Source organism: Fusarium sambucinum, chromosome II (assembly GCF_050947815.1).
Source record: "Fusarium sambucinum isolate potato_lamoka chromosome II, whole genome shotgun sequence".
Classification (NCBI taxonomy): Eukaryota; Fungi; Ascomycota; class Sordariomycetes; order Hypocreales; family Nectriaceae; genus Fusarium; species Fusarium sambucinum.
In genome coordinates, this window is record NC_139293.1 from 2,416,476 (window position 1) to 2,443,608 (window position 27,133).

The 27,133-nt window shown below is 48.6% G+C and overlaps 8 protein-coding genes across 8 annotated transcripts; 3 read left to right on the forward strand and 5 right to left on the reverse strand.

Annotated features, from left to right (window-relative positions):
* Positions 1 to 96: 96 nt before the first annotated feature.
* FSST1_007591 (amino acid permease/ SLC12A domain-containing protein) lies at positions 97 to 1,788 on the reverse strand (the record flags this gene model as incomplete). The annotated part of the gene is made up of 3 exons (XM_083224390.1): positions 97 to 229; positions 283 to 394; positions 441 to 1,788. 3 exons carry the CDS (start codon positions 1,786 to 1,788, stop codon positions 97 to 99), a joined length of 1,593 nt encoding a protein of 530 aa, XP_083083552.1.
* A 6,129-nt stretch (positions 1,789 to 7,917) lies between these two features.
* FSST1_007592 (kinase-like domain-containing protein) lies at positions 7,918 to 9,523 on the reverse strand (the record flags this gene model as incomplete). The annotated part of the gene is made up of 2 exons (XM_083224391.1): positions 7,918 to 8,735; positions 8,839 to 9,523. 2 exons carry the CDS (start codon positions 9,521 to 9,523, stop codon positions 7,918 to 7,920), a joined length of 1,503 nt encoding a protein of 500 aa, XP_083083553.1.
* A 6,091-nt stretch (positions 9,524 to 15,614) lies between these two features.
* On the forward strand, positions 15,615 to 15,994 carry FSST1_007593 (uncharacterized protein; the record flags this gene model as incomplete). The annotated part of the gene is made up of 2 exons (XM_083224393.1): positions 15,615 to 15,659; positions 15,713 to 15,994. The coding sequence occupies 2 exons, from the start codon at positions 15,615 to 15,617 to the stop codon at positions 15,992 to 15,994; spliced, it is 327 nt and encodes a 108-aa protein (XP_083083554.1).
* A 1,432-nt stretch (positions 15,995 to 17,426) lies between these two features.
* On the reverse strand, positions 17,427 to 20,627 carry FSST1_007594 (kinase-like domain-containing protein; the record flags this gene model as incomplete). The annotated part of the gene is made up of 5 exons (XM_083224394.1): positions 17,427 to 17,648; positions 18,261 to 18,629; positions 18,681 to 19,570; positions 19,619 to 19,878; positions 19,927 to 20,627. The coding sequence occupies 5 exons, from the start codon at positions 20,625 to 20,627 to the stop codon at positions 17,427 to 17,429; spliced, it is 2,442 nt and encodes an 813-aa protein (XP_083083555.1).
* A 616-nt stretch (positions 20,628 to 21,243) lies between these two features.
* FSST1_007595 (translation machinery associated TMA7) lies at positions 21,244 to 21,570 on the forward strand (the record flags this gene model as incomplete). Its single annotated transcript, XM_083224395.1, has 1 exon — positions 21,244 to 21,570. One exon carries the CDS (start codon positions 21,244 to 21,246, stop codon positions 21,568 to 21,570), a length of 327 nt encoding a protein of 108 aa, XP_083083556.1.
* Positions 21,571 to 22,397: 827 nt separating this feature from the next.
* FSST1_007596 (hemolysin-III related-domain-containing protein) lies at positions 22,398 to 23,449 on the forward strand (the record flags this gene model as incomplete). Its single annotated transcript, XM_083224396.1, has 3 exons — positions 22,398 to 22,952; positions 23,002 to 23,232; positions 23,282 to 23,449. The coding sequence occupies 3 exons, from the start codon at positions 22,398 to 22,400 to the stop codon at positions 23,447 to 23,449; spliced, it is 954 nt and encodes a 317-aa protein (XP_083083557.1).
* A 5-nt stretch (positions 23,450 to 23,454) lies between these two features.
* Positions 23,455 to 25,623, reverse strand: FSST1_007597 (transcription factor TFIIIC subunit TFC6; the record flags this gene model as incomplete). The annotated part of the gene is made up of 2 exons (XM_083224397.1): positions 23,455 to 24,410; positions 24,459 to 25,623. 2 exons carry the CDS (start codon positions 25,621 to 25,623, stop codon positions 23,455 to 23,457), a joined length of 2,121 nt encoding a protein of 706 aa, XP_083083558.1.
* A 442-nt stretch (positions 25,624 to 26,065) lies between these two features.
* FSST1_007598 (uncharacterized protein) lies at positions 26,066 to 27,127 on the reverse strand (the record flags this gene model as incomplete). The annotated part of the gene is made up of 2 exons (XM_083224398.1): positions 26,066 to 26,427; positions 26,509 to 27,127. The coding sequence occupies 2 exons, from the start codon at positions 27,125 to 27,127 to the stop codon at positions 26,066 to 26,068; spliced, it is 981 nt and encodes a 326-aa protein (XP_083083559.1).
* Positions 27,128 to 27,133: the final 6 nt, after the last annotated feature.

The following is a 27,133-nucleotide window of genomic DNA, read 5'->3' on the forward strand; positions in this document are numbered from 1 at the left end:
GGCACAGCTAACATGACTTCTAATTCACTATGGCTTAGTATTATTATACTGTTTTCAATCCCCGTGTGGGGTTTGCAGGCTATGCAAGGAATTGTTCTAGGATACCACCTCGTGGTCTTCTTCCGACTTCTTGAATGCATCATGTAGGGGAATGTCTGACAACGACACAACCTTTGTCTTCTTGACAAACTTCCATATCAAGTACGCTGCAATAACGAGAGGAATGTCCCTTCACATCTAATGTTAGCGACAAATCGTCTTCAGAACAAGCGGGACACTCACAAATAGGAAGACACAAAGCCAACAGGGTCCCAGTTACCCGTGGTAAAGACTCTAAAGCCACCCGTGAACAGTATAAGTAATGTCATGAACAATCCCAGATACGAAGAATATACTATTAATGTTAGTAAAGAACGTGCTGTAGTGTCAGGGTTACTTACAGGTCCATGAGTTGTGCCAGGGTAGTCTCTCGATTGGAATGCCTTGTTTCTTCATGGCGAGCCTCAGTCGAATGTGATTGAACAAGATTGATGACCAAGAGACCAAAACTCCAGCCGCAGTCAAGTCAACCAACCACCAGAACACGGTCATGGCTCCGTTGGACAAGCTCATGAAGCTCAGGAACATGAAGCAAGTGAAGAAAAGGACACAGACATAGGGTACACCCCACGAAGTCGTTCTGAGAAAGATCTGGGGTGCTTGTCGCTTAAGGGCCAGACCATAGAGGACACGAGTGCCGGCTAATAGACTCTGGTTCGATGCTGACCACGCAGACGTGATGACGACGGCGTTGACCACGGACGGTATGGCGGGAATACCGGCTGCAGAAGCTGCTATAACAAATGGGCTTTGGCCCGCAGAACCCGACTGGTTTTCGAGTCTCTTGTCGTCACTGCGAACCAACATTCCGACAATGAGGATCGCCAGGATGTAGAAGACAAGGATTCGGATGAACACGTTCTTGCAGGCCTTAGGGATCGCTCGCTGTGGGTTCCGTGTCTCCGCGGCTGCCATGGCGATTGACTCTACTCCAGCAAAGGAGAAGACAGCGCTGGTCATGACAGACCAGTATCCAAGGAACTTCCCCCAGTTCCCACTGGCGATGTACTCAACGAAAGGTCCAGGATTCTTCCAATACCTGAAGCCAATGCGCTCTGTTCCTGGAATACCTCCCAAGTTGATGACCAAACCCAGGATGATGAGAAAGACGACGAGCAGGATCTTGAGAAGGGCGAACCAGAACTCAACCTCTCCAAAGACACGCACAAAACAGAGCCCCACAACTGTCGTGAGAACGATGAAGATGATGATCCATACTGATGGGTTGAGATCGGTCCAGAACTCGAACAAGACGCAGATGGCCGTGATCTCAGACGGAATCGATAACACATTGCCGTAAACCAGATTCCATCCGATCGCAAAGCCCCAAGCCGGATCGACCAGAAATTCAGCGTGTCGCACAAAAGCTCCTGTGACCGGTAACAGCGCAGCGACTTCTCCCAGGGCGAATTGCACGGCGCACACTACAAGGCCGATGGTGGCATAGCCAAGCAGCGCGCCCAAAGGACCGCCGGTTTGCACAGACTGGCCCAGGCCGAGGAAAAGACCAGTTCCAATGGCGCCGGCGATACCAAGCATTGACAAATGCCTCTCGTGCAAGCCGCGCTGTAGATTCTCCTCTTCGGTGGCTGTAACGAGATCTCCATCGTGATTCCTCTGTAGCACCGCCGCTGTTTCAACATCACTAGTCGGGGCCGACTTAGCGCCAGCAAGAATGTCGGCGTTCATTCTGACGCCTCCGATCTTTGAAGATTTGGTATGTCGCTAGTAAGTTGTATCGATCATTCATCAACGAGGGAAGAATTGATGCGCGCTGGCGATCCAGAAGGCGTTTTCTCTTATCGACGCCATCTCAAGAGATAATGGTGCAATTTTGGAACAGCATAATCAGACCGGGGTTCAGCCACGGATATCGGCAGCTTTTTTCTCTGTATTTTAAATCACTCGCGGATGTAGTTGCTCTTTTGATACATGGCGTGGTTGAGGGAGTGGGTTTTGACTCCATTTAAAGAAATTGAGAAAAGTTTATTCTGTTCTAGAAGGCGGTGATAATGATTTCGTTATCGCGACATTTTTTGGCTACCCTGTACTTCATCGATGAGTTGAGGGTATCTTGAGAACAGTCAAGGGTCACCGACTTGTTGAAGTATAGTGAACAACTCAATGGTTAGAAAACATATATGTGATCTCATCTGGTAGTTCGTTCAGGTATAAACTTGTTTAAATGGGAAATATGTGCCGAGTAGGAAACTTATGCCGTGTGGGTAAGTCATATCTACAATTACAAGGGGACGACAAACAGGAGGAGGTTTGCCATTATTCATATAGAACAAAACGAAGCAATTAAATAGGCTCAGAAACATCGCCAATCACATTTTTTATTCTACTAGTAGGGGGACTGCATGTCGTTCATTTCCTTTTTGTGTAGGTTTTGGTGAATGCATCTGCTCAACACCACGGTCAACATCATCACACAGCAGACATGTTTTATGTTTATATCGCACGATATCAAGGCATAAGACACTCTTAGAATACCCTTGCCCTACTGAAAGTGGTATTGCGGTACTCAATAGATCATAGGATTGCTTAAGCTCCATGAATGAGGGAGCGTTCCTCTATTGAGTCGACACAAGCGAGGGAACTGGATCATTCATCGACAGTCGTAAACAGCAGACAAAGTGACACTACTAAGCACTATTCTTCATATAAAAATTAACATTTAGCTGCCTGCAGTATTATATGAGTATCTGCAAAGACCCCAGGTTACTGTAGAAGCAATGCAGACACATCGCGAGCGTGTGAGATAGTATGGACACTCAGCGATAGATGAACATTTACGCTGCAAATTGCCTGCACGAATAACCCAGTGCTTCACAATCACTATGAGCTGTTCTTTGATGTGAGTTTCGGTTTAATGGGTGCCTTTTTGATGCGACTAAGTTGCCTAATCGTTGCCCGAGCAAGAAGCGCAACCTGTGCCTACACCACACGTCGACACTCATCTCCAATTAAGAGCATTAATTCTTACTCTATAAGTCTAATTATAGATACGAAGCTCCAATCCATGTTCTCAGAGGCCTCATGTAGATGTGGACGACTGAGCTCATGTACGTCCGTCACAATTATGTTACGTGCAATGTAAAAAGTGACGGCCACCTGTCGTCAGCTCACCGAGTAGGTCAAACCATTGCCTCCCAAGGAAGATGAATTCACCAATCTTATTCTCCTAGTTCAAATCCATATAATAATTGTGACATTCGCGCTTGAGTTGTCGAGCTGCCTGACAAGTTGCACTCGGGAGCATACTTCCCTTGCTCTCAAAGATGTCACCACCAAACTTTACTCCTGAGTGTAAGAGATTCCGCTTGCCGATATGCCCATCAAGGATGAGCTTAGTATGGAGAGCAGACGGTAATCTCCCATTCCGTATTATCATCTGCTTCGACATCATGCGATCCAGCCACCTACGAACACTTACACCATGTCCAACCACCACTCTCGGCAATAACACAACATCACAAAGCCTCATATCAAAAGGACTTATCTGGGCTGTTTCAGTTGAAGTAAACGAGTTCAGTGGCTCAGGTTAAGCCACTTCAGCCGCTGTCTACACGAGTTACCGAAAGCTTCAACCACTACAAACAAACTCTAAAATTCCAGGCATTCTCTAATCTCCCTTCCCCCGAAGATCGAAAGGCATTGAACAAAGCAAAGTGTATTTCTCTCGACTGAAACGACGGATATCGTAACCCGAACGCCATGTAACGCTGTAGCATAGAGAGTTTTATGACACAATAGAGTAGCTCACATGGTCCAAGCCTTTTAGTCAGAACCCTTTTTCTTTCTTTGCTTGTTATTGTTGTTCAGCTCTTTTGCAAATCTCCCACGATAATAGCATAGCCTCCAAAGTCAAATGTAATCATGCATTAGCTATAATGGCGATCCCTGACTCTGGCTTTGGACAAAGACGTGGGCTTGACTCGTGGGTAATTGAAACGTGACACATCGACATTCGTCCCCCCGCCCTTTGGGAAAACTATCGAGCAAACAGAGTTTCGGTCCGTAAAGAAAGGAAGCCTATTAACGTGGACTATCATTGCAAACAGGCTTGCTTACTCACTAGGCAGCCCAACTAACCAACATGGAGTTTCGCGGCACTTGTTATTGAAAGGTCACCAACAGGGCCGAGAACAGAATATTGGTCCACTCGCTTACATGCCCATGAGTCGTAACCATATATTACAAAGCTGAAGCAAATGACGATGCCTACCGATTGGAACACTAACAATTTGAAGGCTGAGTTTGGATCCGCGCCTTGGGCTTGATTTAGGCTTGAGGGGGAGGGAGGGGCGTTTTGATCAAGATCAAGATTTATCTTGTAGCCACGATAATGCACGGGAGACGGGAAGGCAAGTAAGCAGGCAAGCGAAGTTAGTCTGATAGACAAGACAGGTCCGTGGGCATCATGATGTTGATGTTCGGGGCCATCCGAAGGGAGGCTGTAGCCACCACAGATCTACAGTTACGACGACGACTTCGGACCGAGTATCAGAAGTCAAGGTATTTTAGATTGTTTCTTGGCGTTGTGGTTATGTGGTTTTAACAGAGCATGATAGTATCATAGATGTTTGACATAAAGTTATGCGTGTATAGATACACGCTGTTGGTTACAACATTCTTCTCGTAATCTAAAACCTAGCTTACCGAGTTTGATGTGAGTTGACATGTCTGTTGTCTGTCTTCAGGGGGTCGGTTGGCTCGGGCTACGTTGGTCTCCAACTACTGCAACTGCTGCATTCAACTTGGCTCTGAGCTAAGAGCCTGAGAGAGCCCAAGTCTAGAGTAACACTGGTCGGCTAGCTAGGCTAGGCACAAATGAAAACTTGGCAAAGTTCAGCCCTGGCTCGTTAATGTGATGTGACCTGCCATGCACAAACTGCGTGCAGACCACGCTTCAACACACATTCCAGTCGACTCTTTTTCTCCCCCAACCCATCGCCTAAGTTTCTCGCTTCTCTATTAAAAACTCTCCGTTACCTCACGGGCCCTCTCACTAATTTAGCTATACTTCAGTCTAGTAAACGACACGCCCACTTTCCGGGCCATGATCGACAACTTGTTGATTGTTAGTGTGCTCCGTCAGTACGGTAGTCCTTTTCCTTTACCTCATTGCCTGCCAAGAAGTAAATCCATTGAAGGACAAGACACCGAAATTGGACTCGTTTAGACTGAACTGTAAACCTGTATTAAGCTAAGCGAAACCGAAAAACCTCATGGCTTACAGTTTCTAGCTGTTTTTTTTTTGTTTTGCTTTTGCCCGCCCCCGGAAACAACAACTCGGGAATGAGATGGGCTCAAGATTGCGCTTCCTTACCATGGAAAAGTTGCCGTTGTATCACATCATGTCACATCCCTATTCATCATTGTTTGACATGCAGGTTAGTTGAGGAAAATGAGGAATGGGCACCGAGTGGTCCGTTCGTTATGACTCTATCCTGCTCTCTCACTCTCTCGTCTTTTCTGACAGATCAGCATGTTCGTTCCTCCACACCCCCTTGCCCTTCCCTGGTCTGATAAACTGTAACGACAATTAAACATTTCTGGGGACCATGTTCAACTGCTTTCGGAGATTAATTGCTTACTAGGTAGGATGAGGATGCCACGAGACGAAGGAACGAACAGTCTGAGCGTATTAATATACTCGAAACATGGGGGCCCAAGACTGACATTCCTCTTGTGGGCAGTTCAAGTTCAAGTTGAGTATGTAAGTCGTCGTTTTGGCTAGAGTAGATCAGCGGTGAAAGACCAAGATGCGAACTATTCAGATTCAGACAGACTATTGATTCTGTACGTACGGACTAACTCTGTACTGAGTAGAGTGCAGCGGTAGAGCATATCATATCCCGTAGCATGCAGTACGACAGTATCAGGAGTCAACGGTCCCATTCTCATGCCCAATTGTCTCACCTCAAAGTAAAGTCGAGTCGGCAGTTTTGCCTGACCAGTCACTTGCAGTGTGCTACTATGCCAAGTTCCGTGTCAGCCCAAAGCCTGCTCAGAAACTGACAGACCAAGTTATCATCCATCGCCTGATGACCCATCCAAAGAGTCAACAACACACCTTGACTCAAACATGTTTCCGTGAATAGCTTCGCTTTCATAGACCACCACCATGATCCAAAAGTGGTGAGCCTGAGTCTCCTCCCAAGTCGAGTTGTAAGATTGCCCAAGAATCCATCGCCCCAATAATCGTCTCGGACATATCACACTACCCTCCCAAAGCCCGCCTCACCTTTTGCTTCTTCCTTCTCTTCTGATCCATGATTCGCCGTCTTCATCCCCACACAACCATTCCAGAACTCCTCCAACGCAATGCCGTTCGCCCTAACGAGACTACCCCTGCTTATTGGACGCCACGTTCTCGCCTTGTTTTTTGACCATTTTCTTTTCTTTTTCTTCTCTCTTTTTCTATCACAAGCGTTGATTGTAACGCCCGCCCCACGATGCACAAGCATGCAGAATCTGACCAATCTTGTGCTAACAGACAAGGGCTGCTAAAGTGATAATCTGCATCACTCAACTTGAGTTTGACTGCTTCGGTTCGAGTGCGCCGTCCCTCCTGCAGGTCGAGACGGGAGCGCCGTAGCGTCTGCGGTAGACCAGACCTAGTCAGGGTGGCGTCGAGACTCTTGAGCTGTCACCAAGAGACGTTAGTTAGTAACCAAGGTCGACAGCGTTGAAGCAATCACCAAGACACTTTCCCACCAGTATTCGTCACTAACGATCACGTTTGGACACAAGTAAAGTATGTAGTATGATATATGAGTTGAGATATCTCAAAATGTTTGTATTTCATTCATTGGATGATCGGCAGATGCATCTTTTTTGTGCGAGGTGCCGTCTTCCCTCAGTAAACGTATGTTGCGCGACACAATACTATGCTTTATGCGCTGTGGCTATTGAGCCATATCCTCTTCTCTAATCTTGTAGCAAGTATCAAAAGACATCTTGCTCATCTCTTTTCTTCCTCACTGGAAAAAGAAAAGTAACTCCTTCATCCGACCCGTCATGATAAAAATAAGTGAAGAAAGAGGTATCTCTGGTCCAACATAAGCACAACCCATGGCTATTGTTCCCGCTTCTATCAAAAAAAGACAGCGCCTTTCCAAGACAGTCATAGTAGCAAACAAAAACGAGGAGTTAAAGTAGCACAAATGTTCGTTTCCGATGCAAACGTTCGTTATCCTCTGGTATATCCGGGTTCCAATAGTGGGCCATTCTTGACTGGCAAAGAGAACAAAGACAAAGTCAGGAATCGGACAACTCCATCTTCCAATTCTGTCTTTGAAGAAAAACAAAAGGTTCCCCCCATAGATCTCGATGCGCCAAACATCATGCTTCTAGAACTGATATCTTGCCCATCCTCATAAGATTCGAAAAGACAAAACTCCTCGCTTTTTAAAAGGTATTTTGTAAGTGAAAAAGAAAATTTTGTAACAAAGGAAAAAGTAATAAAAAAAAAAAAAACCGGAAACGCTGCTCCAAGAAGTGGAATCAAGGCCGAAAAGAAACAATCCCGGACTGTCATTCATAGGGTCGTAAAATATTTTTGGTAGGCGTATCCTTGCACGGCTTTTGGGTTGGGTTCCAGTGGGTGGTGTTCCCCCAGTGGTGGGCTTGCAGGGCCCAGGGTCGATATTAAAAATGTCGAGTAGTATCCAAGGTAGTAATGTTAGAATCAAATAGTGTCCTCGGCCTGCGGGGTTAAGGCCTTGGTGGTATCTCATCCAGATAAGGTCGTAATAGTAATAGGAGTGGTTGTTATGTTGAAAGCAGGTGACGTTTCGTGTCGCGAGCTTAATAACAGCCTTGGAACGTAGGCATAAAGGGGACCTGTTGATGGAAGGGTACATGGTGCTGAAGCATCGGCACCTGTTGAACGTATTTAACCATATCCCAGATGGGGAAGTATGATTTGGGTTGACAAGGAGCTTGAACAGGAATCTGAGCCTGGACTGGCATAGGGACCTGTTGGCAAAGCATGGGCTGAGGGGGAACGGCCACTGGCACGGGGATGGGCCCAGAGTACTTCTGGGGAACGAATTCCTGGCTGTGGTAGATGAGTTGGTGTTCTTTGGGGTCCTCAGGGTCGAACGTGTGTGGTGCAAACTCAGGGGGGGTCTGGGGCATCTGGCGTTCCTGTTCAAACTCGTCGTCCAGGTCATCAATAGTAGAGTCGCTCGAGGTGAGCGAACCCTCATCATCTGAGGAGGCAGGTGAATCATAGTCGTAGTCGTCAATGATAGCATCCTCGGAAGAAACGTATTCGATAATGTGGTTTGGTGAGGCCGGAGGTGTCGGTACAGCCGACATGGGCGGCATGGTGAACATGGAGCAGGCCATGATCTTGGTTCGGAGCTCTGGAAGAGTAATCCGTTGTTCAGGGATAGGTTCGAAGATGCGTCCCAGGATGTCGTTCAGTTCATCTGAAAGAGGGAGGATGGTCTTCAGGAAGTCCTTGGATCCGGCATAGGCACGGTAAGTAGAGTCCTGGAAAGAGGCTTGCTTCCATGGGTTGCGTCCACAGGTGAGGTTGACGAGAATAACTCCAAGGCTCCAGACATCATTGGGGGCGCATAGATAGTAGGGCTTCCTAGCAGAAGGGTCCAGGCATTCTGATAAGAGGGGAAAGAAATCATGTTAGTTGTGTGTTCATGGCAATAATATCATAGCGAAAGGGGGTTGCGAAGGGGAAGAGGGGGGAAAGATAATATGTACCTGGACTCATGTAGAAGGTTGAACCGCATCCGTAGTCCTCGGATCGATCATCAGAAGTGGCGAGACCAAAGTCAGCCAGCTTAACAGTGTCTCCGTGGTCTGTCACTAGGATGTTTTCCGGCTTAAGATCCCGATGGTAGATTCCAAGGTTGTGGCAGTGTTCAACGGCATCCAGGATTTGGAGAAAGATATTCCTTGATAGTTCATCCTTACCAACGTATTGACCACGCTCAGTGATGTTCAAGAACAAATCGCCCTCAGGGCAATATTCGAGAATAACATAGATGCAGTCAGGATCATTAACAATCTTGAGCATCTGAACCACATTGGAGTGCTCCGACGCCTTCCAGTGTAGACGGATCTCTCGTTGTTGGTAGGCAAATTGTCTTTGTTCCAAAGGGGTTCCATCGGGGTTGAACTTGCTCAAGCACTTGACAGCGTATTTACCTCCGGTCTTAAGGTCGACAGCCAGGTAGACGACGCCGTAAGCGCCGGTTCCAAGGATGTCAGTCAACTGGAGAGTGCCCTCAAGCACGCGGCCGAGCCTGGCCTCCGGAGCGAGAGGAATACATCGGGCCTGAAAATGTCGAGAGGAAGCAAAGGGCTGTTGAACCGGGACCTTGGGATGATCGAATCCAGGAGAAGGCGGAGGGGTTTGATAACCGAAAATGGCATGTTGCTGCATGTTATCTGATTGTATCTAACAAGATCCTAGAAATGGGTATATGGGTTGAAGTAGATCCTAGAGCCGGAAAGATAATCCAAAATGGCACGGCAGACAGAAAAGGAAAATGAGAAGAAAATACAGAAGAGTATTTTCCTACGGCCAGCAAAGGATCCTGATCCAAAAGTCCAGTCCAAACGGGTCGTTGATTAAAAAGCTCCTGGGTTGTGGTTGAGTGAGAGGTTGATTGTAGGCAGGGTCCCGACAGCCGAATCAACGGGTCGAGTAGATAGAGAGTAGAGTTGAAGTTGTCGGCCTTCCGAGGATTGTCGATGGGAGATTGTGATTGTACCGTAGTCGACAAGAGGAGACCTAATGGTCACGTCTGCGAAGGTGGGAGAAGGTGCCGGAAAGAGTGTCGTGAAAGTGGTGATAGAGGTTCTTCAAATTAGATCCGGCCCAGTTTGGAGATGGGCAGAGGCAGTAGATAAGTTAAGCCATCTCTAGTGACAAGGACAAGGCGGACGAGTGCAGAGCGAGACACACCCAAGACAAAGATACGTACAGTTTTCCACTTCACGCCTCGGACTTGGGATTGCGTGGATTAAGACCCACCACCTCATTAGACCCCTGGCCATTGGAGAGATTAATGACATGGGGGCCTTGTCTTGGCCTCGTTGTGCGTTAATGCTCTATTCTTGTCTAGGCGTAGAGTCCAAGGGAAGGGGGGGCGTCTTGGCTTGGGGCGTCGGCTAGCTTCACATGGAAAGGTTTGGTATGGTTTGGTGACGCTGAGCAATATACGAAAAGGCAGGGATCCGTCAGAATAGTTGAATAAAGTGGTCCTCTGTGTCACTGCCTCTAGGCCACGACACACGACGGTCCTCTCAGGTTCTGCGCGGGCCCACCATCTCTTTGGGTGTCGCTCTGAGTCTGAGTCTCAAGTCTCAGCACTAACGCCATCCATCGGCCCACTGGTCGGCCACCCGTCGTCGACCACTCACAAGCGTGCGGTGGCAGATCTCTAGCATCCAGGGCGGCGCTCCGTGTGCTGTGTGCTCTGCTGACACCCCCAGAGTGCACTGCGCCGTAGCCGTCTTTGTGCTGCGTGTCCTCTCTGTAACTTGACTGGTTACTCTCCACCCGTCGGGCGAATCGTCATAATCAACAGCCCCCGTGATGAATCACAGTTTGGTTTTTCAGCGCAGTGCCGTAGCATAGCGTAGCTTTGCCTCCCTAGCCTGCCATGCTCCGTCTGTCTCTTGCAATCACCGGCCGGCACGGCGTAGGGCGGGGACAGCAGTAACGGAGGCCGGCTTTGCTATGTGATGTGTCTATCGTATGCACTGCACTGTACCTGTGTTTGTTGTGTGCAATGTATGTCATGCCGTCAGTTACCGGCTGTAATTAATGATCAGTTATTTTGACTGCACACAAAGTTTGCCCCAGCCGTGTCTCCCGCATAACAGGCAGGGCATATTACCTTTTGCCGGACCTGCTTCAGGAGAAACAACTGGAACGAAACAGCAAACCTTCGTACTTGAACACGACGAACAAAACAGATAATCGACCGTACCTCAAGCGATTGGCTCGTGATGGTCAGGTATTGAATAGAGTGGGCGTCTGTGTGTGGCGCTTGACAACGTGTTTGCACAAAATGGAATGCATGAAGTCATGGAAACAGAAGGACCCAAGACTCTGAGCATACGTGCCTCAGGTTTAGGTTAGGGAGGGGGCTGAAATGTGCCCAAAGAAAAGAAAAAGTGTGAACTGGCACCACTGTTGCAGGTGTTGCAGTTGCAGTTGCAGGTGCTGAACTGTGACGATCCATCACTAATGGGGGCCGCTCCTTCCCAGCCAGCCAGTAAGACTGCTTTGGAGGAGGGAAGGAACTATGGATGCATCGTGCATATCGGGGCTAGAGCGGCTAATCGCTGCATAAGTTTATGCCAGCCTCCTGAACTTTGCTTTTTTTTCACTATTTTATTTTTATGCAGCCCCGCGATAGGATCGACATTCTTTACTGAGCCATGGTTGAACTTTCAACTCAAAGTTCCCGGCCATCTTTGAGCTCTGATTGGTGCAACAAGAAAATGTATCAGATATCGAGATATCATGTCACGCTCATCACATTTCGACAGGGCTGATATGAGAAAGAATCAGATTTGCTTATTCTGTCCTGATTGACGAAGCAACATGGCGTTTCATCCACAGGCGATACACGGTCCTATGGAGAATGAACAGCAATATGAGGCTACAGTCTGGCCGCTCCAGTACTGTAATGTAATGTTATGTGCTGCCCTTGTCTTGTCTTGTCTCGTTCTGACTTGTCCCATCTGACTCTGAAATCTGAAGCGAGGCCTACCACTCACTCTCAGTCACTCATTTCATTAGATACCTAATGGTATCCATCCATCTGGCTGTCTCTGCACGTATCCGTCCAACGACATAGGGTACCCTCGAACGGGCCTCAACCCGTGCTGGCAAGTTTTCTGTTTGCAAACAGCTCCAGTCACTGGCACAGACCCAGACCCTGGATTACGCGGTATTACTCGAAGTAGACAGATGCAGTGAGCAAGTGTCGACTCTCTGTCTGCTGTAAAATGTAATGTAACCTGTGCGCGACCTCGCCCGGGTGCATCAAGTACCACCCAGTGGTCCCAGGCCACGGTGAGATGCAGGCAGGCTGTGTGCTGTGTGCCTGCACCCCTGTCGGGTAAGACTTTGCTCTTCTGTCAAGAGACCCCTTCAGGCCTTTGAACAGGCCACGACGGGATAGTGAGGCTGACTGTGGGAAACGGTTTACAAAGAGGCGTCCAATGAGAGGCTATACACGGTCAAGGGAATGTGCCCCACTGCCTACCTTCTATCAAAGAACCTGTGATCTTTGTCGTGTCGTGTGTGTTGTGCTGTGTTAGAGGGGATGGATTGGATGCATGGTTCTCACTTTGTTTACTGATAACGGGTTTACGGTGTGAATGAGAATGTGACAGCGAGACCTAGGTCGGTTCCTGTCATTAATTGCGTACAGGTGTCGCACAGTTACTGTGCCTCCCTCAAGCCCCGGATCTGAAAGCCTTTTGGACAGAAGGATGAGGATTTCAGGCATGCCTGGTCGTTACACCTTGTCTGTCAATCTGAGATCTTGATCACTTGCTTTCAACCTCTACCTTTTTCTGTTCCAGCCACGAACCACTATCGCATGACTTTGACTCCTCAAACATTTTTCTTTTTGCATATGAGTGAATTTTGATGGAAGTCTATGTAGATAGGAAGAACTCATACTGTAACTCCGTATATCCATTCAACAACTGTCTCGGCTACCCTATTCCATGTCGATATGACAGTTAAAATTCCTCCAAGGGTCCCTGGTATTCCATTTGAGTTGATTGTTGTTCAATGGCCCTTCTCCCCTGTAGATCGGGGAGTCAAGACTGTCTAGGCTATTACCGTCTCATGGTCTACTTAACAGTTGTCAATCCAAGACGGGGTCGATGGGGAACGGGACCCAAGAGAAGCGGTCTGGCAGTTCGAAAAAGGACGCTTCACCGTGATTGCCAATTAACTATCCAAGATGCAAGTCCAAATCCACGGGCGCATCTAAGCCATTCAGGGCTTAGCACCGAGATGATGTTGGAGATCTCGGTCCTCCCTTATTCCCCGTTTGTTGCCCTGTGCTCTCGGTTTCTCTGTGCGCGACCTAGTTGGCCAACAAGAAACCAAACATCTGATCCACCTCGAACACAGAGTGAGGCCGCTTTGCTGGCTTTGCTATGTCCATCCTTGGAGCTTGGCTTTGGCACTGCCGGCCTACAAAATTGCCCACTGGGTCGCAAGGATCACCCCTAGAATCGACCCATCTCACGCCAGCGAGCACTGATTCCTCTGATGCCAATGTGGTGACCACCCTTGGAACAAGTGCCCGGTGGTCTACCCAAGTCAATCTCCAGACTTGAATTGAGTCCGGGGCGTCGATCATACACAATCTACTGTAGCTGAAGCGTAGCGTCCTGACTTCAGGATTGCCAGGAGGGACGAGCTTCTTGCCCTGCCGCCATGGGCATCGGTAAAGCAAATCGGTACGCCGGCCCTGGCATTTGTTTCGGTGTACGATGCTCTATGTTATGCATGGTCTGATTTGTGTTTTGGCTGCTGGTCGAAACCTGCTCGCTCTGCTGTAAACTCGACCATAAGCCAGTAGTTATCCCATCACGGCAATGCACAATAGGCTGAATCCCAGTCCATTATCAGCTGCTATTATGCATACGCGGTGCCATTAAGCGTTGGAGCTGGCCAGAGACCAAGACTATCGTGGACTATAGAAAATAAGAGCAGCAAATCGGGGCAATCCTCTGTGCAGTTCCAGGAAACGGCGCAGGTTCAGATGGAAAAGGTTTTCCCAGAATTTTTCACCCGCCATGATCCAATAGGGAGTTACCCTTTGCACTGCCGGTCATGCACTCACTTAGAGGAAACTATGCGCAGCGACGATGAGCTCTGAGTCATGACTATGCATCAGTTAAGACGTCAACTATCGTGTCGTACAGAGGACAGCTGCAAATCAACAAGCCTCTTGTTCTTAGTAGATCATGAGATGATGGAAAGGAAATAAATGCACGAGCTTGTTGGACACCATCAAGTGCCGCCAGGCTCACTTCCCCGGAACCACGGATGCAGTTGTTGTTTAAACCGGCGGTAGCAATGTATCAGCATGACACACTTGATTTTGGTTTGAGCGATATCTCGACCATTGTTTCTAGCCCGATTGAGATGTCGCTGCGTTTCAATCATGTCCTTGTATGGAAACACGACAAGCTTGGACTTGACTCTGCTCTGATAACGATCTTCAGATCGATCTTGCCAATCAGTATCACATGCAATATACTTGATCAGCCAGCTGTTATTCTTGCAAACAACTGTCTATCTTCTCATACGTGGTGGGATAAACACAACCCGTCTTGGACGTCCACGACTCTGTTACTGCACTAGGGCAGTTGCGTTTCGAAGATGGCCTGATAGCGATACTGAGCCTCTCCATTGTAGATTCACCGCCAAACGTTGGATGTATGCAAGGGCTGCTTTACGTAGCGTGTGGATGCAAGGGAGGAGGGACAAATGCAACGCTGTTGAACTTACATGGGTTGTCACGGGGGTTCCTATTCTGTTCTAACTATTCTCAAAGAGAAACGACGCACAAGGGGAGAACCCGCCCTGTCTTGTCTGCCCGTCTCCAACTCTTACGAACAGTTCATCAAGATTACCTAGCCGCTATCAATCGCAATTGACTTTCCTTTCTATCTTTGCCACACCATCTTGCGGCACTTCAAGGCCGATCAGCTCAGAAACTTGCCGTAATGAGAAATTCAACGTTCGTCCGTCGCCTTGGCTACGTAAAAGTTTAAAGCGACACTGGTCTCGAACCTCAACGGCGTAATTGTCTAAAGACCAAGGAGGGTCAGAAGTAAACAAATGGTGGACGGAAAGACATCCGGGGCTTGCTTGAGTCTTCAAAAGGAATCCATCACGTCGCGTGCATGCATGAATTTGTGATTCACATCTTTACTCTAATTTGTTGGTTTAGTTACTAAGTTGAAGATGGATGGATGATCTCTAGCTCGATCTAAAAGCTAACGTCACTTTGAACTTTGACTCTCGCTTGTCCCCACGGACTCAACCGAAAGTCTGCTCCATCTCGATAGAGTTTCTTGGAAAACAGAAAGAGAAGACGTCCAGGCAAAAGAGATGATTCGATACTCTCCTGATTCCGTCATCCTCATCCGTGACCCCGTGCCATGTGCTTTGTGGGATGCCGTTACGGAGCGGACCCCCGAGAGAGGACACGGAGCACCGTCACAGTTACCCTGTATTGAAGACAACACATACACATCAAGACAATATTACACACTTTGCAACTGAATACATCATCTGATCCATCGGGGAACTTTGTACAAACACACAAAACATCATGATCATCGCATTGACCAGATCATCAATATTGTGTCGCATGTCACTGGAAGATCTCCAACACTTTCCTTTGTCATGATGATCCTCATCCAGAGCTGAACTCCAGGATTCAGAATCAGCTGCCGCTAACTGGACGGATCATTTCGATATGGATGAAACTGCACATGGCAATAAGGACGAAACCACCAATCCCGTTAGCATCGTCAAATAGCTCCAGGATAAAGCAGAGCCCCTTGACACCTTTAGCGAACCAAGAGCCCAAGATGCTTATACGATGCCGATCCTGACGACACACTTGCTGCTCTTTTCGCCACCGTTCGTCATAATGTCTTTGCCTTGCTCCGTCCTTGCCCTGTGCTTCGCTGTGCTGCCTCACCGTTTGTGAAGGCTCAGAGGCTAAAGAGGTTCAAGCAAGGGCGACGCTACAAGGATCCGTTCGTCTTCCCGCCCCCTGTCCAGCCCAGCCCAAAGAGTCACCGTTTTGGCCCTTCTCTTCCCAAGCGAACCGACCGAACCCCAAGCGAGTGAGGCTGCGAAACCCACTTCCCTGGCTTGATATCCTTGACTCGTGGGAATTTCGTCTGTTCGGTCGGTAATTGGCCCTGTGTGTAATCTCCGTTACAGGATCTGTTACAGACGTGTAAGAGCACGGCGATCAGGGTGTACGGTACCAATCTGAATACGACTGCACATCATAATGCAGGGCAAGCCAAAGCAAAGCAAAGTGCTCTTTGCTCATGTTCAATTAATCCCATGGATCGGCGAACTACCTAAACTAGAAAGGTCTGTGTAGTCGGCCAGAACCGAAGAGACGAGAGTAACATTCAAAGTTCTGATCATCAAAAGCCTCACGTCTATCATGATAATCGTCACCAGTAAATACACAAAGATCATCAACAATCATCACGCTCGTAACATTACCGTACAACTCTGCTCGCCCTGCCAATCCGTGACACTGCCAGCAACCCGTACAACCCGACATCATTGACGTCAAAAAATCCCAACACAAGGACTCCCCGAGTAATACCCTTCACCCTGTCTCTCCAAACCCTGACCAACCGCTCTCCCTCCCAGCCAAGCGACTTACACAAAGCCACAGTCACAGCACAACAGCCGTATTCCCCATATCACAGACCATCATCTGCGGCAAACATATTAGCCCCTGTGGAACATCAGCTGCCAAGAAAATATAGCAATCAAACACACCAACAAAGCACCGTGACATGTCGTCTAGTTCCCTTGATTGCCAACGCCCCCATCTCGGTCTTAATCTACTGTACCGGGTTGTCAAACCTCAGCCTGGAATGACCCGACCTGATCACAGTTGCCTAGAAAATTTTCACAGTGGACTTGGCCGACTACCTAGTTTAGGCAGTTGTTCGTCTGCCTTGTCTGACACATGCTCACGCTGGCGCCTGTATCGCCACTCTGTGCCTGGAAGCCTCATCTCAATTCCAGCTTCGCCAGGCGGATTCCTCCGTACGAGCCGGGCGCTGGGAACTACGAGTACGACATCACGTCTTCGCATGTGAAAGGGAAAGATGACTCCGTCTCGCCCGTCGGCGATCAAACATCAGACAATTCGCGCAAATAGTGGTTCCATAGTAGAGTCTAGGTTATTACAATATCGTAGGCATTTGTTCCAGAAACCCACGTCCAAACACAACAAACTCCCAAAAGACTCCAGCAACTTCTAGCTTGCTTGTCCAGAATCTAGACTTCCACGCCTCGACCGCATATGCGAGGCATAATAGACAGGCTGAGACACATCAAGGCATGACATACGGATGGCGGTGACACCCTCAGAGACACCGATCAAACAACCACATGTTTTGAACCGGCCAGAATCGGAATTCTCCCTTCCTTTGTCTAGCCAAGTCTATTTCCTCAATCCATAGTTCCCTGGCCCGCATGGCTTTGTTTCTAAACTGCGTCATGATTCCATTATCCGAATACCCGATCAGCGACGTATAGGTCCCGCCTTTGACGCAAAGAAGGGATGGCGCAGCGCATCAGCTGGTGTGATTCTCTTATCCGGGTTGAGCGCAAGACAATGTTCAAGAAGATCAACGAAGTGGTTCAGGTCCTTCGTTTCCGCATCGTTCATGCCTGCCGACGCCGCCATGAGTCTTGTCCTCAAGTCACGCGTTGGCTTCACAACAGCCAAAGTTTTAACGGTAGTCTGCAAGCACACTTTGTTAGTCGTCGATTTCTGACAAACACTTCTAAAACTGAAAAAAAAAAAAAGAATGCATGCGAATGCGAATGTCCACAAGGGCTGAGCGCTTGCCCAGACCTTAGTAACCGTTGAACTCGTATGCAAGGGATATGTAAGTCATCGTGGCTGAAGCTGAGAGGGAGTGCGATCTACCGAGACAAAGATGGTCATGTCATATGGCCAGATCCAATCTTGAAAGGATCGTGAGGCGTTCAGTCACCTCATCCCGTCTCACACATCCCTCCCTAGACTTAGAAACCCCACAAGGGCATTTTAGATCCAACATGTCTCATGGTTTGATTTATCGACATTCGTGTGGGTGATGTTTGTCGTGAGGTGCCCCCACATACCCCGAGCGCTTCCATCTGCAAGGGAGTTCGGCGCTTACACTTGCAGAGCCCCATGGGAACAGCCCCCAGCCACCATGACAAAAATAGTTTAGACATCGCGTGTGAGGCCAAACATACAGTGGCCATATGGCGCTTGGATGCAGATGTAAGGAGTAGAGGATGGCGAAAAACAATAACAACAACAAACAACAGAAACGTGGAGGGAGTGAATGGAATCATAACATACCTTGTCCAAAACCTTGTCTCGTTCGACGCTGACGAATTGGCCCTTGTCATCAAAATGAACAGGAGCCAATTGTCCTCGCTTAAACAACTTCGGCGTCAACCTTCCTCTGATCTCCATGATGGCCTTGAGCATCTGGTTGTTGCTGTCGCCAGCAAAGAGGATTTTGCCCGTGTACATCTCGTACAGCGTGCAGCCGATGGACCACATGTCAACCGTGTAGTCGTAAGGGATACCCAAGATAATCTCCGGTGCCCGGTAAAATCGACTGACGAGATATGGTGTAATGTCCATATGCGCAGTCGCCGCATCGGTCTTGTCGATGGCTGTACCTAAATCACAAATCTTGAGCACGTTACGGCTCTCATTCACCTGCTCGAGTTAGTATTCGCTCGTCACAACAACGTGGTTGGGGATACATACCAAAATGTTGTCAGGTTTGAGATCAGCATGGATAATGCTGCACTTTCGCATATGAGCCAGAGCCACAAAGATCTGGTATGCATATGCTCGCGTCGCTCCGAGGTTGATGCCTACGTTGTTGCCAAACTTCTTGAGAACTTCTCGCAGGTTCATACTCAAGTTCTCGAATACCATACACAGATGGCCCTTGTAGTCAAATGAATGTTCAAACTTGATGATGTGTTTACGTCCTTCAGGGTCAGCCTCGTTGAGCTTCTCTAGGATGGCAATCTCAGTGTAGCCTCCCTTTCTCAGGGCATCGTTATTTCGCATCATCTTGATGGCAACAATCTGCTTTGTGGTTATGTCGACGGCACGGGCGACACCTGAGAACATACCCCGTCCAAGTGCTGCTTGGATTTGATATCGACCGTTTAGGACTTCACCAATACGGATCTTGTAGTATCCATCCTTGTCGTCGCCTTCAAGAATACCTCCCTTGATGTTTGGCATGTCAGGGGCTTTGCCGTCACCTTCGATAGGCGCTACAGGCTCGACGGGCTTAGTAGCATATTTCTCCTCATCGAAATCGTCGGCAAACATATCAAAGTCGTCATCATCTTCGCCGCCGGCATTCTCAGCTGGCATTTCTTGGTCTTTTTCCTGAGGCTGTGGTTTTGTTGCAATAGGGTGCTGCTCACCATGAAGTACAACATGTCCATGTCGGAGTTCATCTCGTCGCTCGTCCTCCTTCATGTCCCCAGTAGGGTCGTAGTCAGCTGCTGATGGCCCATCCTCGTCATGTTCCTGAACCTTTCCATGAGAATTCATCAGTTGGTTGTCGTCGAGGAGATTAATCCCCCCAGGTGACATTTCAACATGAGATGCGGGTGAGCGAGGTGATGCGATGTCTGCACCCCTGGTTAGTAAATTTCGCCTTATAGAAGGGTTTGACATACCCGATCGAGGGGTGCGAGGGCTCTCAATCTCGGATTGAGTCTTTGCGGGCGTATCGGGCACAGGGGTTGCAGGAGATGCTGCGCGTGCTTTGCTGGCCGCAGCTCCTACAGCATGGAGCAGGAGAGGAGTTGCCGAACTGGACTTGGCCAGGATCTCCTCACGTCGCTTGCGGCGTCGTTCAATCTCAGCTTCTTCGTCAATAGGCTCAGGCTCTTCATAATCGGGCTCAGGCTCAGGCTCTGGCTTTCGTTCGGTTTGTCTGTCCTATGTCAGTACTCCGATCAAATTCAAGGGTGCAAAAGCTTACTGCCGAAAAGTCGTGGAGGGGCCATGTCCATTGGTAAGGCCTTGTTCAGGTTTAGCATCATGTCCTCGGGCGTGTGAAGCCTCTCCTACTGTCGTCCTCTTGGACATTGAACCACCATCCCGTGAGCTATCATCGTGCGTGAGTCCTCTCGGCCCATCGTTGCGATGATCGTGCTGGCCTTCTTTTACAAACCGATCAAATCTGCCCCTGTCTGCGCGTCGGGATTTCTGAGGAGAGCGACTCCTGTTTCGAGGTCGTTTATTGGAATACCGATCTCGGTCTCCATCGCGATAGCTGTCTCGGTCGCGGCTCCGGTCGCGGCCACCATAGCCGTAGTTGGAAGTGCGCGGTGCAGGTCGATCGAGGTCATCGTACTGTCCACGAGACTTGCGAGGATCATCGCGTCGACGGTCCTCGTAGTTATGGCGAGGGTTTCGATGGTCTTGGTCGCGAGATCGGGGGTTGTGATAATCTCTGTCTCTGCCTCTATCGTCGTGAGGTCGCTTGTAGCCACGGGGTGAAATGCTTCTTCGTGAGCCGTTGCTGTATCTAGAAGCCGTGTCGTGGTCTGGAGTCGAAAGTCTATCTTTTTGTCTGTTTTGACGGTCAACACTGCTTCCTCCAGTGTGCTGCAGTGAAGTTGCCTTCAAATCTTCTGCGCAATTCTCGACGATCTCGCCTTCGTCCGAACTCAACGCCATGTTGACGACGGTGTTTATTGGATCCTTAGAACTTTAAGTGGAAATAAACAGAAGCAGTGTCAGCGCTGGGAACTTGGGAAAGTAGTGTGCAATGGGAAAAGAGCCCAACCGGATCAGTAGTGACTCCTCAAGGCTCAGTGCCGATGGTGAGGTTGTTGACGATTGTAATGAAGAAATTAAGGGGGAAGCTGGAGCGCAGTCCAGATCAAAAGAAGTATGTGGGCGAATTGGAGATGGGTGAATGGATGCTGGTGTTGTGAAGTCTGAACAGATCGTAATGTCGCAAACTCAGATGTTTATCATCTGTTCTTCAGTCTCCAGACTTTTGACGTAACAGCGAAACTGTACATAGTAGGTTGGAGGCTACAATAGTGGAACCCTTTCCGGATTAGATAATTCCCGAAAGACCCTTATCCATTCATCTTATCGAGCTTTATCCCCGCGGTCCAAGTGGGCTCACCGCTGCAGGTTGGGTGGGCTGGAGCGCTGAAAGGCCTGGAAGACAAACTTAAAGCGAATAATAAGCGGGAGGCAACTTTTTCCTTTCTCGCGACAACCTTTGCTTCTACAACCACATTTCCGTCTTTTTTCTACACAACTCTATACACACATCAAAATGGGCGGCTCCAACAGAGAAGGTTCGTTTGCACACTTTGGCAAGCTATGTTCCGACAGACAGAGAACTAACCCCTCCATTACAGGCGGCAAGGTCAAGCCCTTGAAGCAGGCCAAGAAGGCCCAGAAGGACCTCGACGAGGACGATATGGCCTACCTCGAGAAGAAGCGCGCCGGTACATACTCTCGAATACTAGAAACATCGCAGACACAGCTGGCTGACTACAATACAGATGAGAAGGCTCGCAAGGAGTTGGCTGCCAAGGCCGGAGGCAAGGGCCCCCTCAACACTGGTGGCCAGGGCATCAAGAAGAGCGGAAAGAAATAAACGTTCTCGCGTACTTTCTAGAGACGAGTGAACAGGGCCCGTGAGGGTCGTGGAGGCTCTGGATGGTGTGAGCGCATCAGCCAACCTGCGTGCTTTTGGCGTTTTAGACATTGCCTACTGACGATACGATATATCGCGCGATGGCTAACGAGAAATGAATTCTATGCTGACACAAATGCTGACCTCGGCGCTTTGCATGTTCAGTGACTCAAGGGTTGAATGTCGTTGTAACTGTAAAACTGGCCGACGATTCATGCTATTGCTGTATTTCCTCCACTGTATTAGTGCAGCTCGCTTGTCGATTTCCACAGAAGTTATCGAAGTCCGTGAACCGTGACCGACATCCATTCCCATTCAACAAATCGATACACTATATGTAATCTTTCACGTACGATAAAAATAGGACCATCGGCTATAGTGGGCCTTCTGCAACACTTCTAAAGTCCTTCCATTAATTGACCATACAGTACTTTAGCCTCGGTGCACGTCTTTCCATGTGCTTGTCCCAACAAAATCATCCCAGTCAACTCAGCGTATTAGAAAAGTTGGCCGCTGGAAGCATAAGAGACGAAATAAGTAGGTCAGTTTATGCTACGTAGACCGCACTTCTTAAACCACTTATTTTTGTACCCCAAGAGGCCAATTTTTCTGCTGTTCATCAGCCGGTCAACAACACAACAGTCAATGACTCCATTGCTACCGGACAAGTGGAACTCGATCTACCTATATAAAAGTGGAAGCATAATACGCAAATTCAAAGCTTCTATTAATCACCGCATACTGTATTCAGCTGCATTTATCTAAGAACCTGGATAGCTTCGTTCAACATGACATCCGACACTCAGCCTTACAACGTACGCAATCGCCGGCCTTCAGCGACAGAAAACCTTATCGATGCCGCTAAAAACATTGAATCAAAGGTTGAGAATTCACTTCTTCTTCTATGGGATGACCTTCCTGCCTGGCGTCGCGATAATGGATTCATACTCTCTGGCTACCGCCAATCTCACAACTCCTACACGCATTCTTTCCGCTCCCTCTTTTACCTCCACAACGAGTCTGTCAACATCTGGTCTCATCTTATCGGCGCCATAATCTTTCTTGGTAGCGCAGCCTACGTTGACCGAGTTGTTCGGCCTCGATATGCGAGCGCAAGTAGCGCCGATGTTCTCGTCTTTGCATGCTTCTTCGGGGGCGCTGTGGTGTGTCTTGGGATGAGTGCGACCTTTCACACGTTGTCGAATCACAGCGATACTGTTGCGAAGTGGGGAAACAAGCTGGATTACACAGGCATCGTGGCTTTGATTGTTGGAAGTTATGTTCCAGCTCTGTATTACGGTTTCTTCTGTCTGCCCAACCTGATGACTGCATATCTCTGGGTCGTAAGTGATATTCTAGGCTCATGCTGGTGATTTATGCTAACTAGACCAGATATGTATCCTTGGAATTGGTTGCACCTTTGCTTCATGGGTTGACCGGTTCCGTACTCCGACATGGCGTCCCTATCGTACAATGATGTTCGTTGGACTTGGCCTCTCAGGCGTTGTCCCTGTCATCCATGGAGCTTTTATCTATGGCTTCCAAGGTCTTGAAGATCGGATGAGTCTTAGTTGGGTTGTTCTCCACGGCGCCATGTACATTTTTGGTGCTTTCCTTTATGCAGTATGTTCACTCCCGCTTCTTACTTCGAGTTCTGACTCTTATAAAACAGGTTCGCTGGCCCGAAAGAAGTGCCCCTGGCGCATTTGACATCTGGGGAAGTTCACATCAGATCTTCCACTTCTTTGTTATCCTCGCAGCTGTCACTCACTTTTATGGCATGGCCAAGGCTTTTGACTACCACCATACTATTATGGGCTCTCAGTGCCTTATGGATTGAACGGATCACTCGTCTGTTTGTGCCAAGCCGAGGTCCATTACTCTGACCAAGCCTGATCCCATTGCGGCAGCGGCCCAGCAACCGTACTCCTCGTTGGGATTCCATTCGGCGACTGTGACTCTTGTCAAAGGCTCATAGATGATGGCTCTGGTTGGATCCATAATCGCGTTCGCATCTTCCTCATCATCGCCAACAGCTGTATCGGTCTCTTTCTTCTTTGGCTTCTTCCCTTTCTTGACAGGGGGTTTATGGGCCGAATGCTTTGTTAGGCTGCGCTCTAGGATGAAGCCCGATACTATCCTGGAGACGCCCCGCGCTGCAGCAGGAGAATCAGCCGAGAACAACTTTCCAGGCCGATGCTCGTGATGGAAAATGCGGATCCGGTCTGTTGGTTCACGTCTGGTGGTGAAAATCTCAACCTGGGGGTTGATAGCCCACAGTGAGCCGTCCAAGGACCCGACAAGGAGGTACGGGTGGGTGCGTCCAACTGCTAAACACGAGGGGTAGCTTTCGCCAGTAAACACACGACGGGCGACAGGGAACTGCGAGTGGTGCATAAAACCGACATGAGTGTTGAGAACACCTGCGGACGGGTACATGGAGAAGAAGCCAAGCAGATGGTCGCTGTATCCGAGGAGGTTTGGTTGCGTTCCAACTGTGAGGTTCTGGACTTCGGTAGATTCGTAGCTAGGACCACGAAGGTCAAGCAGTTTGACAGTGCCACCAACCGGGGTAGAAGCGATAAGATATGGCATAGCTGGATAGCCAGAGACGAGATCGACAACGATGTTGTGATGGACAGGGTGTCGAGAGAGGAGGCGATGGGGACGGAGAGACCAAAGAGCAACGGAACCGTCAGTGTAGCCTACCACCAGCCTGTTGAAATTGACCCATGTGAGGGATGTCGCCTTTGCGTCTTCATCTGGAAAGCCAAACACAGCTATTGGCTCGACAACCTTTTCTGCGAATATGTTAGATGGGTTATCGCCTGAGATGAGACCAAACTTACCATAACCTCCTTCTCCATCGTCCCCAGCTTCAGTGACATACACGTTTCCATCGTCGCAAAGAATTGCCAAGAAACCACACGCCGGGCTCCATTTCACTCTTCGAGCGCGCCCATGTTCCAAACATATCGTTTTGCGTAGTGTCGGAGATTGTGATGAAGGTTGTGCAAAGCCATCATCCTGCCTCTCGCCCACAAACTCCCACAACTGCACAGTGCCATACTTCTGAAAGTCAGGGCTTAGAGACTGCTCTTCGTAGTCATACAACTCCTGGTCAGAATGTGGAATGACGCATATGGCCAGCAGCTGCGGCGCCCTAACACTATGCAATGGCGCCCAGTCCATTCCTGTGACGATACCACCCGCATCTAACACCCATCCCACGGGTGTGCTGTCATTTTGTAATGGAAGACCATCTTGCGATATTGAGTAAGCGTTTCCGGGCTCGAATCTGATCTCTTGTTGCGATGTTGGTGGCCCTAGCAATAGTGGCATTGGCTCTCTCTGGAAACGATACAACTCGACTTCCTCTACTGATAGTCGCATTTGGGCGTTGGCTTCGGGAAGACTTTCGCGAACACGTTCGTACCAATGCTCAGCACTATAGGCCTCCCGTTCGAAGAAACTAGGCGACCAAACGCCTCTGTCTTTTTGTTCTTCATCACCCGGGATCTTGGGAGGCAGAACGGTCCAATCCATCCAACGATCCAGCATTCCTTTGACTAGATTGACACCATCTTCGTGTCTTCCATACCATGCTTCGACCAGCTGTTTCCCCTTGAACCCGCGATCATAAGGTCCCCAGTATGATCTCACGATACGTCCGTCTGCGACAGGCTCCAAACCGAGATATCCTATCAAGCCAGCGGCGCGTACATTAAATGGCCTGATCGGCTTCAGGCGCTGTCGCGCAAATCTGTCTGGTACTCCATCTGGTTCGCTCACAGGTCCTTCAGATTCTGGATCTTCATTTTCATCGTGCTCCTGTTCTTGATCGAGAGCGATCTCTTCTTCAGCGCTTTCTTCAACAGCAGCATTCTCGTCAAAGTTTCCGTCACGTTCCGCTTTCTGAGTAGCACGCTTAAGATTTTCTTCGTCTGAGCTACCTTCGAAATCGTATTTTTCAATCGTGTACCGTTTAGTACGATTGGATTTTCGTGTTCTCATGATGAAGGTGTGAGGGTGTTATCGAGTTGAAGAACTGAGGTGAGGTGCACTGGTGAAATTTTAGTGGGTCAGCACTTGGTGTTGCAGGCGGGTCGTAAAAAATAGGGACTGGAAAAAGACCAGACGAAAATGTTAGTGTTCACTTGGACTACATGCTCACGAAAACTGATCTGATATTTCTATCAAGCATAGGTAGGTAGAAAACTTGATTTCAGCAGCATACGAGACGAAAGACTCAGTCATTTAATTACAGCTTAGATAACCTCTCAGATTCTCTTGTTTGAATCTGCAGCTTGTCCCATGGATAGATATCGAATATTGCTCATTATGTTTATACATCCATCTTGTCGGGTTGGAACAAGTGTAAACCCCCTCCTTGCCTGCTCAATGACCCCGATTGTTGACGTGGAAAATAATCCTCTTTCTCTTAGGTGGGTACTCATCAGACCTTATGCTTGCGACACGGTTTCCCGTCAAAACAGTCAAGACAAAGCCCATCAAATTCGACTTTGAGGAATTCGGAAGTTCTCTTCTGAATGCTGCGTATGTTCATACCACATGGTGACTCTTGGCAGGAATAATCTGGTTGTTGAGTCCACTGGTGGATTGCGAGAATCATGGCATGAATACATATGAGTCGCGAGTCGGCAGGCTTGAAGATACGATCTCTGATATGCCTGTGGATCTTTTTCAAGTAGGTCTTTGTGCACGAAATACAGCCATTAAGTACCGTCGCAGGCAAATCCCCGTACAGGAGCTTGTTTGATTCCATTATGGCACTGTCTCGTGTTGCTTGGAGCTCGCCTGTAGAAACGAAACAAAACAAAGAAAGGTCAATACTCTATCTTGGAGCCGCAAATACAAATAACAAACATGTAACCGTACCTGCGAGTTTGTAGGCAACACTTTCAGAGGCAATCATTTGGGTGGTTTGTTCCATAGTTGAAGCGATTGTTATGAATGGGATCTCAGTGTTCAGAATGAGTTGACGAGTAGCATCTTTGAAGTAACCTGCCTCTTGGTTTCTTAAAGATGCCACCGCAAAAATCCAGAAAGAATGGTCAGAGTAGGGCTCCTTGATGCTCTCACTTGTCCAGAGGTTCAAGGAAAGCTGTATGCTGTCCTTCATATCGTACTTGTCGACAAGTGACCAAACCGATGACACCTGGGTTAGGGTCGGTTTCCAGAGAGTTGTGTGAGCTTGGCAATGTAGAACACGACAAACCCAGCCGAATTCTTCGGCATCGTCTTCTGGCAATGAAATCTCGACAGGTGCATCCCCTGCCGCAGCCAGAGCGCGACCCTCTTTGAAGTTAAACCTCAGCATAGCAGCAAAGACGGAGGAAGCACATTTTATAACAGCTGAAAGTACGCCCACTCGAATTTTGTCTTGTACAATAAAAACAACATCTCCATCAGGCGCAAAGCCTTCAGAAGAGGGAGTGTCGTCAGGGGACTGGCTGTCGTGGCCGACCTTTTGGCGTTTGGCTGGAACTTCCGTCATGATAGG